This window comes from Salmo salar, chromosome ssa17 (assembly GCF_905237065.1).
Source record: "Salmo salar chromosome ssa17, Ssal_v3.1, whole genome shotgun sequence".
Lineage (NCBI taxonomy): Eukaryota > Metazoa > Chordata > Actinopteri > Salmoniformes > Salmonidae > Salmo > Salmo salar.
This window is the reverse complement of record NC_059458.1, coordinates 8,713,731-8,728,640: the sequence shown is the minus strand read 5'-3', so window position 1 is coordinate 8,728,640 and position 14,910 is coordinate 8,713,731. Positions and strand designations below refer to the sequence as shown.

Below are 14,910 nucleotides of genomic sequence, written 5' to 3'. Positions count from 1 at the left end.
GGGCCAGACGGCTAGGGCCAGACGGCTAACCAGAAACTAGCTAGCAGACATGGACACTAACAGTGCAACACAGACAGACAGTTGGCAGGGAGCTCTGCTGTCCGTCTGACTGACGATGCTGCAGACAGGCAGTACAACAACATTTATTAAGTGAGACCACAGGTTAGCGAGAACTAGCATGGTTAACAGCTAGTCAGACGGTAACTAGCCAACATAGACACTACACGCAGACAGACAAGTAGTCTGTGTGACTGACTTACTAACAGTGCAGCAGACAGACAGGCAGTACAAGTGGTGGTTCGTGAGACCAGAGGTTAGCATGTAACGTGAAGTAGTATTAGCGTGGTTAGCAGCTAGCTAGCCAGAGGGCTAATGACAGAGGCTAGCTTTCAGACGTGGACACGCAGACAGACAGGTAGACAGGACGCTGTCTGTGTGACTGACTTACTGACGTTGCTGCATACAGACAGGCAGTACTCCTCCGACTCAAAGTTATTGCGGTTGCCCCCACAGCCGCCATAGATGAACTGGGCACAGCGGCCCTCCTCACGGTCAAAGTACCAGCGTGCAAGCATGGCACGGCATGGGCCCGTCTCCGCATTCGCCCAACATACCTCTGATAGGGGGGCAATGAGCCGTCAGCACACACACAGTGTGAGTCCCAAATGGCACCCGGCCTATTCCCTACATAGGCCTCTAGTCAAAAGCAGTGCACAATGGGCCCTGGTCAAAAAGTAGTGGACTATATAGGGAATTTGGTGCCATTTGGAACACATTCTTATAATCGTACAGGCGTGAGCATACCAATGGTGTGTGAACACACACACACACACACACACACACACACACACACACACACACACACACACACACACACACACACACGGGTGAAATATGGGTGGTGGAATGGGATTTAGCTGAATAGTGGTGAGTTTCTAGATTGCGCCCCCCCAATTCCACCCCTGCATACACTCACTCAACCTTTAAATAGACCAGCAGAGTAAATACACAGTCAATTATTTACACACACACGGCCCCTGGCCCTCCCAATCCCTCTCACCTCTGACCACTTCCTCCACAGACTCGGTGGTAGTAGTAGTGGTGGTGGTAGTCATGGCGATGTTGGTGGTGGGCTCGCTATCATCGCGCTCGTCAATGACGTCATCGTCATCATCCTCCTCCTCCTCATCGTCCTCGTCCCCGTCTCCATCCTGGTCGTTGTCCAGCACCTCCTGGCCTTCCTCCTCTTCCTCATCATCTTCCTCTACCATGGCAGGGGCTGTCTCCTCCTCCTCCTGTTGCTGCTGGGGTGTGAATCTAGCTGGCTCTGCTGCCCCCCTTGCCATACTGAGGGATGATTGAGGGAGAGGGATGGAGGTAGGTAGAAAGAGGGAGAGAAATGGGGGGGGGGGTGAGTAACGTGGTTATGAGTGAGTGTACTGTGTGTGTGTGAGTGCTGGTATAAGTATAATCTCGTTCCCAGACACTTCTGCCCAAATGGGCAAAAAATCTGGTGGATCAGCGAGTCAAACTTAGGCGCATAGGCATTGGCTTAATGTACCAACCAATCACCTCTCACAACACCTCCCTGTGTCATGCGCACTTCAGTTTACGTTCAGCCTCGCAGTCGTGTGATTAGCTCAAATTAAATGACAAATACTTTACTCAGTAGGTCACTGCCATAGAATTCTATGGTCTCTCCCACTAAGGCCAACTTTGAATTGTTGATATCCCAGGCTGATATGCACTGTGCACAATAGCCTGGGGACGAGGATAGTATAAGTATGAATGTAAGGGAGTACTGTATGAGCTCCTGTAGGTGTACCTGTTGTCAGTGTAGTCAGTCTCGGCTCCTCCCCACCACACATCCGAGTCGTCCTCGTCCTGCTCAGTGCTGTCGGTCTCCCTGTCTGACGGACAGCACACAAACTCCACCCCCCGGAAACGGTCGATGCCGCACGGCAACAGCATCCCGTAGTCGTGGAGATTCAAAGTGCGGTCTCCACAGGACTGGGTGAGAGGGATGGGGCAGTTAAAGCAAGGGCTGCGTGTATCAAGAGTAGGAGTGCTGATCTAGGATCAGTTCCCCCCTGTCCATGTCATTCATGGTGATCTAAAAGGCAAAACTGATCCTAAATCGGCACTCCCACTCTGATCCAGGTTTTGTGAATTATACACTACATGACCAAAAGTATGTGGACACCTGCTTGACAAACTTCTCATTCCAAAATCATGGGAATTAATATGGAGTTGGACCCCCTTTGCTGCTATAACAGCCTCCACTCTTCTGGGAAGGCTTGCCACTAGATGTTGGAACATTACTGCGGGGACTTGCTTCCAATCAGCCACAAGAGCATTAGTGAGGTCAGGCACTGACGTTGGGCAATCAGGCCTGGCTCGCAGTCAGCGTTGTATGCATGTACGTGTGCGCGTGTGATCTCACCTCTTTGGCCACAGTGTGCCAGTGCAGGTGGCTCTCACACATGTCCATGCGCTCCTGGTGCAGGAACTTGCACTTATCAGGAACCAGCAGGGCATCACTGACAAACTCCCCCACTGCACCATACATAAACAGAGCCAATTAATATACAGACATAACTAAAAACAAACCAAAAAATATATAAAAATACATTTAAAAAAAATCAGCCAACAACAAAATAAACACTTTTTACTAAGGGATGGAATTCAAATAGTACAAACACTCACATAAATCTCAATCTCTTTTTCACTCCCCCCTTATATACCCATATTTTCCCCCTACACACAGTCAACCCCCACCCACACACCCCTATGCATGCTCAAGCCTCCCCACCCCCCACACACATACAGTGCATTTGTACCTAGGCATCGGTAGGGCACCACGATGTGCAGGTGACTGCGGCACTGCTTGCGGCCCTTCTTGCACCAGTTCTGGACGCTGACTGGCTGGTTGGCCTCCACCACGTTGGTGATCTGCAGCTCAGGGTATACCTGGGAGAGAAGAAACACGGAGTCTGTCTGTCTGTCTCCTTTCACCCCCCCCATCCCATTTTCTATCTGTGATTGATCTCTCCTTCTCATCCTCCCCCTCTCCCACATCATCAACCATCTGTCCCACCATCCGTTCACAGGGCGGTGAGTACTCTTTTTCGCTCTCTCCCAATCACTGTTCGTCCACATCCTCCCATCTGTCCCTACCATCCGGTCACAGCCCTCTCTCTTCTCCCCCCTCTCTTAATTGTTCTCAGTTCTTCTCTAATCCACCTCTCCAAGTATTACTTCTGTTTTTCTCCTCTCATCCAATTACTTCACTAACTCACTCCACCCCTCCTTTCCTCCCTTTAAATTGGTTTATCATTTATCCACCGTTTCCCCTCACCCAATTCTTCTCCATCTCCATTTTAACAGCACTACACTCCAACTCCTCTCTATGCACATGCCTTTCGGTTGTCTCTTCTTTCGCTCCCTCCCTTTAGTTTATTCATCACACAAGTCAGAGTTCAACTGTATTGTGCCATGTAAATGAATTACATTTGACCTTGAATATTGCAATATTGCAGGGTGACGATTTGGCTCTTGATCCTTCAGCGCCCTCTAACTCTACCACCTTCCCTCCCGCCTAGCTCCTGGCAATATGTAGCTCTTGATTCATGTCTCTCTCCTCCCCATCTCCCCCCCCTTCCTCTCCCACCTCCGGGCAGTCCTGGTTGATGCCAAAGACACCCTTTCTACTCCCTCCTCTTCTCTCCTCCTACCAGTACTGCAGGATGCCGATACATTTGAATACATCCCTCTCCCTGTCCATTCTCCCCCATGTGTTCTCACTTTGCAGTATTTTTGCATTGCATGTTGTTGTATTATAGTGTATTTATATTGTGTATAGGTCCAGTGTGGCTTACTTGGTAGAGCATGGCACTTGCAATGCCAGGGTTGTGGGTTTGATTCCCACGATGAACTAGTACGAACAAATATGAAAATGTATGCACTCACTACTGTAAGTCACTCTGGATAAGAGCGTCTGCTAAATTACGTAAATGTGTATTTAGTACGGTGACCTAACAAAATTAATTTCCATGTCTATGGACATTACAGTAGGTTCTCTGTAGCTTAGTTGGTAGAGCATAGTGCTTGCAACGCCAGAATAATAATAATAATAATAATAAGTGGGTGCTTTCATTTGTCCTATTTCATACATGTGCAAGTGTGTATTATACGCATATGTGAATTGAACATTAGTTATGCATATCCCACTCCCCGAGACACCTTTGGAGAATAAGCCATTACTGATGGCGACCCTGGAGCAATTAGGGTTAAGTGCTTTGCTCAAGGGTACGTCAGATTTTTCACAGAGTCGGCTCAGGGATTCGAAGCAGCGACCTTTAGGTTACTGGCCCAACACTCAAAGGGACACTTCGGGATTTTGCCAACGAGGCCACTTTACTTCTCCAGAGTCAGATGAACTCGTGAAGAACATTATGTCTCTGTGTCCAGTATGAAGGAAGTTAGAGGTACTTTCGCAAGCTAATGCTGACTAGCGTGTAGAGCAAAGAATGGAAGTCTATGAGTATCTGCTAAGATGTATGCACACATAACTAAGTCACCTTTGGATAAAAGTGTCTGCTAAATGGAATATATTATTATACACTACCGGTCAAAAGTTTTAGAACACCTACTCATTCAAGGGTTTGTCTTTATTTTTACTATTTTCTACATTGTAGAATAATAGTGAAGACATCAAAACTATGAAATAACAAATGTAATCATGTTGCAACAAAAAAAAAAATAAATCGCTACTCTTTGCCTTGCACACTCTTGGCATTCTCGCAACCAGCTTTATGAGGTAGTCACCTGGAATGCATTTCAATTAACAGGTGTGCCTTGTTAAAAATTAATTTGTGGAATTTCTTTCCTTCTTAATGTGTTTGAGCCAATCAGTTGTGTTATGACAAGGGGTGTGTGTGTGTACTTTAAGACATGAAGGTCACTCAATACAGAAAATGTCAAGAACTTGGAAAATTTCTTCAAGTGCAGTTGCAAAAACCATCAAGCGCCATGATGAAACTGTCTCTCATGAGGACCGCCACAGGAATGCAAGACTCAGAGTTACCTCTGCTGCAGAGGATAAATTCATTAGAGTTACCAGCCTCAGAAATTGGCAATCAGATTGCAGCCCAAATAAATGCTTCACAGAGTTCAAGTAACAGACACATCAACATCAAATGTTCAGATGAGACTGAGTGAATCAGGTATTGATGGTCGAATTGCTGCAAAGAAACCACTACTAAAGGACACCAATAAGAAGATACTTGCTTGGGCCAAGGAACATGAGCAATGGACATTAGACTGGTGGAAATTTGTCCTTTGGTCTGGAGTCCAAATTGGAGATTATTGGTTCCTGCAGCGATACGCCATCCCACATGGTTTGGACTTAGTGGGACTATCATTTGTTTATCAACAGGACAAATGACCCAACACACCTCTAGGCTGTGTAAGGGCTATTTTACCAAGAAGAAGAGTGAAGAACCTCAAATATATTTCGATTTTTTTTGGTTACTACATGATTCCATGTGTTATTTCATTGTTTTGATGTCTTCACTATTATTTTACAATGCAGAATAAAGATTTAAAAAATAAAGGAAAACACTTGAATGAGTAGGTGTTGTAAAACTTTTGACCGGGAGTGTATATTAAGTTATTGTATCGTATCATATCTAACCCCAATCTCCATACCTCCTGACAGTACTGCAGGATGCCCTCCTTGGTGCCGATACAGCTCTTGGTGCCGGAGGGGTCAGACTCCCATTTGCCGCTCTGGACATCCACATGCATGTTGAGCTTCCCACAGAACATGGCCACCTGGGGCTCCGCCAGCAGGCCCATCCCACCATCTGTCGGCACCTTGAGAGGGAGGGAGGAGAAGTGGGATGGAGAGACAAAAAAGAGAATTATTCATTTACTCTAGTTCTGTAGTATTAGGTAGGCATGTGTGAGAAGTGAGAAATCCAAATGATCAGCAGAAAATATTTGATACAACATTTTACGAAAAAGGTTCCTTTCATTTAGCTTTTATTTATACAGTTTGCTGTCATTGTTGTTTGCCAGGGAGACGTGTTCAAGATGGCAGCAGTTTCTAAAACACGCTCCACAAAGAATTGGCAATACATGACACATAGAACAATATAATACAAAGAATGTTTAAAAATACATTTTCATAAAACGACAGAATGATGTAGAGAAGGAATGGATGGAGGGAATAGAGGAATGGAGAGGACAGAGTGATGGAAGATTGGAGAAACACATTTTCAGTTTAAGGGAGAGAGCGGGGTAATGATTCAAGAAAAAAAGCAGGAGAGGCAGGAATAAGAGGAGAACAAAGACAGAAAAACAGGGGGAAGATGGCTTGAGGTGTAAACGGGGAAAAGACAAAAGGGCCTGTGGCTCAGTTGGTAGAGCATGGTGTTTGCAACGCCAGGGTTGTGGGTTCGATTCCCACAGGCTGGCCAGTACAACAAATTTTAAAAATATATAAAAAAAAAAAATGCATGAAATGTATGCATTCACTACTGTAAGTCGCTCTGGATAAGAGCGTCTGCTAAATGACTAAAATGTAAATGTAAAAGTGAGATAGACCCTCTATTTGTAAACTACTTTTGACCAGGGCTCAATCGTGTGCCTTTGGGATAGATGCACAGATTAGAGTTAGGGCGGCGTTTCAGGCATTGACTTGTTACATCAATGAGGCTCCGGTGTGAGGTTCCCTCTCAGTACAGGTCTAGGATCAGCTTCCCCTCCCCCAAACCTAAATTTTAAGATTTTTGGGAAATGCAAAACTGTCCCAAGATCAGCATCCTAGGGGCAAATTCACACTACACCCATCAATGGCAAAAGGAGAGGCTTTCTTTGACGATCTTTGATGGTGACAGAAAATAATTGCTACTGTAGACTTTCCTACTGAATTGTGATTGAAAAACCCATAGCACCATTGCAGTCTCTATTGAAACCTCCCCAACCTAAAGCTTTTACACACGCTGGCACGCACGCACATTGGACTGCATACACACGCACGCATCCTCGATATCCTACAGGTGGCAGCACTGAGAAAGAACATGTACTGTAGTATGCCAGCCTGCCAAGGGGTATGCATGCTTGGCTTGGCTCACGTGTGTGCGTGCCCCTTTGTTGTCCATCCAATGCCTATTCACGGGTACTAATTATATTATGTAACTCTACTGATGTGTGTACATCCATCTCTGCGAGTATGTGAGTGTGTTTGTGTGCGCGCGCGTATGTGTGTCCATTGCTACTGCATAAGGAGGTTTTGTAATGACAATCCTGTAAGAAGGGAGGTGGGGACAAACAAAAGACTGAAAGACAGCATTGTACTAGGGAACGAGGGAGAAGAGGGAGAGAGAGCGAGAGGAGAGAGAGAGAGACTGATTGCATTGTGTTTTTCTATAGTCTTGTTAGTGGTTTGGCAGTAAAACAAATGTTTGTGAAGTAGAGGATGACATACTGTGAATGGACTTGATTCTTTTCCGACCTAATGCACAATGTAATCCTTATCCACACACACACACACACAGACAGTGCACGCACATTCACAAACACACGCATTCACAGGCCCATGCCCATTCAGACATGCGCACACGCCCATTCATATGCACGCGCACACGCCCATTCATATGCACGCGCACTCAGTGCACTGTGCATGCACACATTCTGGCATGCACGTGTACACACAAACACACACAGACAGATCAGATTGCAGTGTAGTTCTGAGGGACGGATGTGTCGCCTAAAGAAGTTCATGTCCTTAATGCCAACCTGTTAGGCCACATGCCCTAGCGCCAAGCAAATCTGTAAATCCCTCACACACATGCATGCACACACACAGTGGAAAAACTGGTGAAATCACTTGTGTTAGTGTCTTCTATCAATCAAATGTATTTATAAAGCCCTTTTTACATCCGTAGAGGTGCCATACAGAAACCCAGGAGAAAACCTCAAACAGCAAGCAATGCAGATGTAGAAGCACAGGAAAACTCCCTAGAAGGCTGGAACCTACGAAGAAACCAGACTGACGGGTGGCCAGTCCTCTTCTGGCTGTGCCGGATGGAGATTATAACAGTACACGGCCATTTAAGGCCAGATTGTTATAAAACCCACAAACAGGTTAAAAGAAGCGTGTGTGTGAATGTATTCGTCCATGTGTACAGTATCTAGATTTCCAGTCATACCGTTTCTGTACCATACCAGTGTATACAGTATTACCAAATGTGCACACAAGGGGCCCTATACATTTAAAAAAAAAAATGCAACCCACAAAAGCCATTTAGGTAACAGGGATCTCTCTCCAGGAGGGGATTGAATGTCTGCTGTAACCAAGAAGCTTGATCTTGACATCTAGCCCCTTAGCTATCAAACCCGGATAACATTTGACATCTTAGATTTATTGTATTTATACTTAACTTGTAGTTATAAGGAGTGACATAGCACGCACCCCCACGAAACAGGGGGTGCCCAACCACCCCCCCCCCCAAAAAAGTATATACTAGGGTTGCAAAGATGTTTTTCTACTTATTTAGACAAACTCACGGATACCATTTTTATGTCTCTGCGTGCAGTTTGGAGATAATTGAAGTTAGCATATCTCTAGCTTAGGGAAATTGCTAGAAGTCCCCTGGTACAAAGAAGTCATTCTGCGTTTGTCAGTTTTCTTCGGTTTGGTGCAAAATGATCACGACCCTAGAGTCAGCTTTGTGTTGACATGTTCCAGATGGCACAACCTCAGGTGGTGAAGGTAGGCAACACCTCCACAAGGGTGCGTTCTCAGCCCCCTCCTGTACTCCCTGTTCACCCATGACTACATGGCAATGTGTGTCTCCAACTTAATCATCAAGTTTGCAGACAAAAGTGGCAGGCCTGATTACCAAAATGGATGAGACAGCCTACAGGGAGGAGAGGGCCCTGGCGGAGTGGTGCCAGGACAATACCCTCTTCCTCAACATCAACAAAATGAAGGAGCTGATCGTGGACAGCAGAGAGAGCACACCCCCATCCAAAACCACTGGTCTGCAGTAGAGATGGTGAAAAGCTTTAAGTTCCTTGGCGTGCACGTCACTGACAAGCTGAAATAGTCCATTCACACAGACAGTGTGGTGAAAAAGGTGCAAGTGCCTCTTCAACCACAAACTTCTACAGATGCACCATTGAGAGTATCCGATCAGGCTGCATCATCACCTGGTATAGCAATTGCACTGTCCGCAACCACAGGGCTCTCCAGAGGGTGGTGTGGTCAGCCCAACGCATCACCGGGGCCACACTGCCTGCCCTCCAGGACATCTACATCTAAAACATCAGGCATGTGCGCTCACGTGAGAGGTACCTCAGTTCCATTGCATTTCTGAAGACAAAGGATTTCTCCGGTTGAAACTTTATTGCGGATTTACGATAAAAACATCCTAAAGATTGAATGAAATGTCTGGGAATATGCAGGTTCCTTGGTGGAAGAGTGGAGTAACATCTCACAGCAAGAACTGGCAAATCTGGTGCAGTCCATGAGGAGATGCACTGCAGTACTTAATGCCGCTGGTGGCCACACCAGATACTGACTTACTTTTGATTTTGACCCCCCCTTTGTTCAGGACACATTATTCAATTTGTTAGTCACATGTCTGTGGAACTTGTTCAGTTTATGTCTCAGTTGTTGAATCTTATGTTCATACAAATATTTACACATGCTAAGTTTGCTGAAAATAAACGCAGTTGATAGCGAGAGGTCTTATTTTTTTCTGAGTTTATACACACACTTATATAATACTGCAAGCTTCGGGCCGGACCTATGTTGATACGTTTCCAGTTCGTTGCAGACAGACCATGCGTAGCCACTTTGGTTTATATGATATTTATTTTCAAATCAGGAAATGTTTTTACCTGCAGGCCAAATTGTTATTTGTTGGCTTTTTTTTTTTTACTTAGTTGTCAATGGTAATAGAAGTTACTTTTTAGGTTTGTATCATTTTCATTAACCACATGACAATGATTGTGAGATACGAAGACGGTATTATAAATGAAAATGTTCCACAAAAATATGCATATGAAAATCATAACTGGCACGTAGATCGGTAGAAATGCTAAGATAAATTGGCATTCCACATGAGAAAGGTTGTAGACTCCTTGTGTAGCCTATTACCAGCAACTTTAGGAGAGTAACGTCAGAATCTGCGAAAGCCAGCAGGAGGATGGTCGGATAAGGTTATCTTGATCTCTAGCTCCCTCTAATCATTTGTGTCCTATTTCATCAAACAGCGTGCTTACAGCATCAGGCAAGCTCAATACATATAATTCATTTTATTAAAACATAGGGTGCGTCTATATGGAAAAATACAAGTAAAAACATTTTTTTTTCTCCAACCAATCTTTTGGACGACAAACATTTGTCAAGGCTTACCCTATATAACTACGGCTGTATCCTTTTCTATACTGTCCATAATATCTATGCACACCATCATATACATTTATATTCCAGACTGACTTTGCTCATCTTGATATTTCTTAATTCCTTAACATTTTGGGGATGTGTGTGCATCGTTAGGTATTACTAGGGATGCACGATATATCAGCTAAAAATGCCAACATCGGTATCGGCCGATGTCTAGTTTAACGCCCCGTTGTGGAAAACCGATGTCCAAGCTGACGTGTATACCTATATAAACGTAGGTGCATGACTTAATGACACCACGTAAAATGTTGCGTTATACGTACAACACAGCATTCCTAAACTAGCCCACAATGTCAGCTGTGTGGATTGAGCGGTCAACAAGTCAAGCAGTCATTTGAAAGAGTAACAAAATTTCAAAGGCGAAATCCATTAAAGCCAAGATAATGGAATTCATTTCCCTTGACAATCAACCGTTCTCTTTCGTGGGTGATGTTGGCTTTCGCTGACTGGTGCTCTATTTTCTTAGATGTTGCCCAACCGAAGTTACACAGGAATAGCGTCACTGCTATTAGCTTCACGACATACATACTATGGAATGCCGTTTGGGTCTTTGCGTGTCAAAAATGATACAGTAGCACTGTCAAAACTGTACGAAAAAGTCTGCAAACACCGGCCACGATCGATGCGTTTACAATACCGCGTTGGTAATAAAGCATAATTTGTTTGACCACAACTTATGGGGTAGCAAGCTTGTTACCTAGCTAGCACCAATACAACCAGCCTGAAAACAATGACCAGTAAAACCTGCAGTCATTTTCCTTATTCTTTGCAACGATTTAGGAATCCTTGTAAGTATTAGCTAGGTTGCCACTTGTTGTTCGCCTATTGAAATTGAACTTCAGTTCAAGAAAATAAATAACTAGTCAGCAACTTAACCCTGTTGCCCAAAGCTAACGTTATAAGCAGCCAGCTAGCTTCATCTGGCTAGTGAAGCTCGACCGCACCGTGTTATGTGCTGTGAAGCTAGCAACATTAAGGATTAGGCACAAGTGGGATTTGCGGTGTGCCTTCAAAATAAATGTAATTGACAACAATGCAAATGAATACAAATAGTAGAAACATGCAATACTTTTATTTTGGAGGCATAACCGCAAAGTCCACTATTTTATTTTACCTTTATTGAACTAGGCAAGTCAGTTAAGAACAAATTCTTATTTTCAATGACGGCCTAGGAACAGTGGGTTAACTGCCTTGTTCAGGGGCAGAACGACAGATTTTTACCTTGTCAGTTTGGGGATTCGACCTTTCGGTTACAAGTCCAACGCTCAAACCACTAGGCTACCTGCTGCCCACTATTGTGGCTAATCCTAATTGTGGCTAGCTTCACATAGTCCAACCAACATAAATGAAATAAGAACTGTTTTATAAATTAGGATTATTTTAGATGACACCTAGCTATATAGTTTAGCTAGAGTTGAAGTCAGAAGTTTACATACACCTTAGCCAAATACAGTCGTGGCCAATAGTTGAGAATGACACAAATATACATTTTCACAAGGTCTGCTGCCTCAGTTTGTATGGTGGCAATTTGCATATACTCCAGAATGTTTTGAAAAGTGGTCAGATGAATTGAAATTAATTGCAAAGTCCCTCTTTGCCATGCAAATGAACTGAATCCCAAAAAAACATGTCCACTGCATTTCAGCCCTGCCATCAAATGACCAGCTGACATCATGTAAGTGATTCTCTCTCACAGGTGTGAGTGTTGACGAGGACAAGGCTGGAGATCACTCCGTCATGCTGATTGAGTTCGAATAACAGACTGGAAGCTTCAAAAGGAGGGTGGTGCTTGGAATCATTATTCTTCCTCGGTCAATCATGGTTACCTGCAAGGAAACACGTGCTGCCATCATTGCTTTGCACAAAAAGGGCTTCACAGGCAAGGATATTGCTGCCAGTAAGACTGCACCTAAATCAACCATTTATCGGATCATCAAGAACTTCAAGGGGAGCGGTTCAATTGTTGTGAAGGCTTCAGGGCGCCCAAGAAAGTCCAGCAAGCACCAGGACTGTCTCCTAAAGTTGATTCAGCTGCGAGATCGGGCCACCACCAGTACAGAGCTTGCTCAGGAATGGCAGCAAGCAGGTGTGAGTGCATCTGCACGCACAGTGATGCGAAGACTTGGAGGATGGCCTGGTGTCGAGAAGGGCAGCAAAGAAACCACTTCTCTCCAGGAAAAACATCGGGGACAGACTGATATTCTGCAACAGGTACAGAGATTGGACTGCTGAGGCCTGGGGTAAAATCATTTTCTCTGATGAATCCCCTTTCCGATTATTTGGGGCATCCGGAAAAAAGCTTGTCCAGAGAAGACAAGGTGAGCGATACCATCAGTCCTGTGTCATGCCAACAGTAAAGCATCCTGAGACCATTCATGTGTGGGGTTGCTTCTCAGCCAAGGGAGTGGGCTCACTCACAATTTTGCCTAAGAACACAGCAATGAATAAAGAATGGTACCAACATATCCGCCGGTGAGCAACTTCTCCCAACCATCCAGGAACAGTTTGGTGACGAACAATGCCTTTTCCAGCATGATAGAGCAACTTGCCATAAGGCAAAAGTGATAACTAAGTGGCTCGGGGAACAAAACATCGATATTTTGTGTCCATGGCCAGGATACTCCCCAGATCTTAATCCCATTGAGAACTTGTGGTCAATCCTCGAGAGGCGGGTAGACAAACAAAAACCCACAAATTCTGACAAACTCCAAGCATTGGTTATGCAAGAATGGGCTGCCATCAGTCAGGATGTGGCCCAGAAGTTAATTGACAGCATGCCAGGGCAGATTGCAGAGGTCTTGAAAAAGAAGGGTCAACACTGCAAATATTGACTCTTTGCATCAACTTCATGTAATTGTCAATAAAAGCCTTTAACACTTATGAAATGCTTGTAATTATACTTCAGTATTCCACAGTAACATCTGACAAAAATATCTAAAGACAGTGACGCAGCAAACTTTGTGAAAATTAATATGTGTGTCATTCAAAACTTTTGGCCACGACTACATTTGAACTCAGTTTCACAATTCCTGACATTTAATCCTAATAAAAATTCATTGTCATAGGTCAGTTCGGATCACCACTTTATTTTAAGCTTTTATTTAGACCTCCACAAGTCTGGTTCATCCTTGGGAGCAATTTCCAAAACGCCTGAAGGTACCACGTTCATCTGTACAAACAATAGTACGCAAGTATAAATGCCATGGGACCACGCAGCCCTCATACCGCTCAGGAAGGAGACGCGCTCTGGCTCCTAGAGATGAACGTACTTTGGTGCGAAAAGTGTAAATCAATCCCAGAACAACCGCAAAGGACCTTGTAAGATGCTGGAGGAAACAGGTACAAAATATCTACAGCTGAAGTCGGAAGTTTACATACAAAATAACTTTTTGGTCAGTGGTGTGTGTAACTAGGCAAGTCAGTTAAGAACAAGTTCTTATTTACAACGACGGCCCGAACAACGCTGGGTCAATTGTGCGCCGCACTATGGGACTCCCAATCACAGCCGGATGTGATAAAGCATGGATTCGAACCAGGGACTGTAATGCCATCGACCACTGCGTCCGTGTGTGTTAAATATTTAACTGTACTAGAATGCTTAAAAGGCTGCTAAATTGTAAATGTCGGTATCGTTTTTTTTATTTTTTTTTTTTTTTTTTAACAAGGAAAATATCGAAATTGGACAAAAATGTCATATTGGTGCATCACTAGGTACTAGAGGTCGACCGATTAATCGGAATGGACGATTAATTAGGGACGATTTCAAGTTTTCATAACAATCGGAAATCGGTATTTTTGGACGCCGATTTGGCCGATAATTTTTTAGGGACCTTTAACTAGGTAAGTCAGTTAAGAACACATTCTCATTTTCAACGACGGCCTAGGAACGGTGGGTTATCTGCCTTGTTCAGGGGCAGAACAACAGATTTTTACCTTGTCAGCTCAGGATTCAAATCTTGCAACCTTACGGTTAACTAGTCCAACGCTCTAACCACCTGCCTTACATTGCACTCCACGAGGAGCCTGCCTGTTACGCAAATGCAGTAAGAAGCCAAGGTAAGTTGCTAGCTAGCATTAAACTTCTCTTATAAAAAAACAATCATAATCACTAGTTAAACGAGTAATATCATCAACCATGTGTAGTTATCTAGCATGTCCTGCGTTGCATATAATCGCTTAGGTACACGTTGCTCCAACCATAAACATCAATGCCTTTCTTAAAATCAATACACAAGTATATATTTTTAAACCTGCATATTTAGTTAATACTGCTAACATGAATTTCTTTTAACTAGGGAAAATGTGTCACTTCTCTTGCAAACAGAGTCAGGGTATATGCAGCATTTTGGGCCGCCTGGCTCGTTGCGAACTAATTTTCCAGAATATTACGTAATTATGACATAACATTGTAGGTTGTGCAATGTAACAGG

General features: G+C 44.1%; 1 protein-coding gene across 5 annotated transcripts in view; it reads right to left on the bottom strand.

Moving 5' to 3' along the window:
- Nucleotides 1–14,910, bottom strand: part of appa (amyloid beta (A4) precursor protein a) — a 48,947-nt gene that overhangs the window by 12,917 nt on the left and 21,120 nt on the right. For 3 of the 5 annotated variants that reach the window (XM_014151318.2, XM_014151319.2, XM_014151320.2), the window contains exons 2-7: nt 5,710–5,877; nt 2,841–2,970; nt 2,444–2,556; nt 1,826–2,010; nt 1,061–1,347; nt 449–616 (exon numbers count right to left, since the gene is read on the bottom strand). In XM_014151318.2, the coding sequence (XP_014006793.2) occupies nt 449–616; nt 1,061–1,347; nt 1,826–2,010; nt 2,444–2,556; nt 2,841–2,970; nt 5,710–5,877 (1,051 nt within the window). The remainder of the gene's footprint in view (nt 1–448; nt 617–1,060; nt 1,348–1,825; nt 2,011–2,443; nt 2,557–2,840; nt 2,971–5,709; nt 5,878–14,910) is intronic. The other 2 variants (XM_014151321.2, XM_045698761.1) reach the window with 1 other exon arrangement.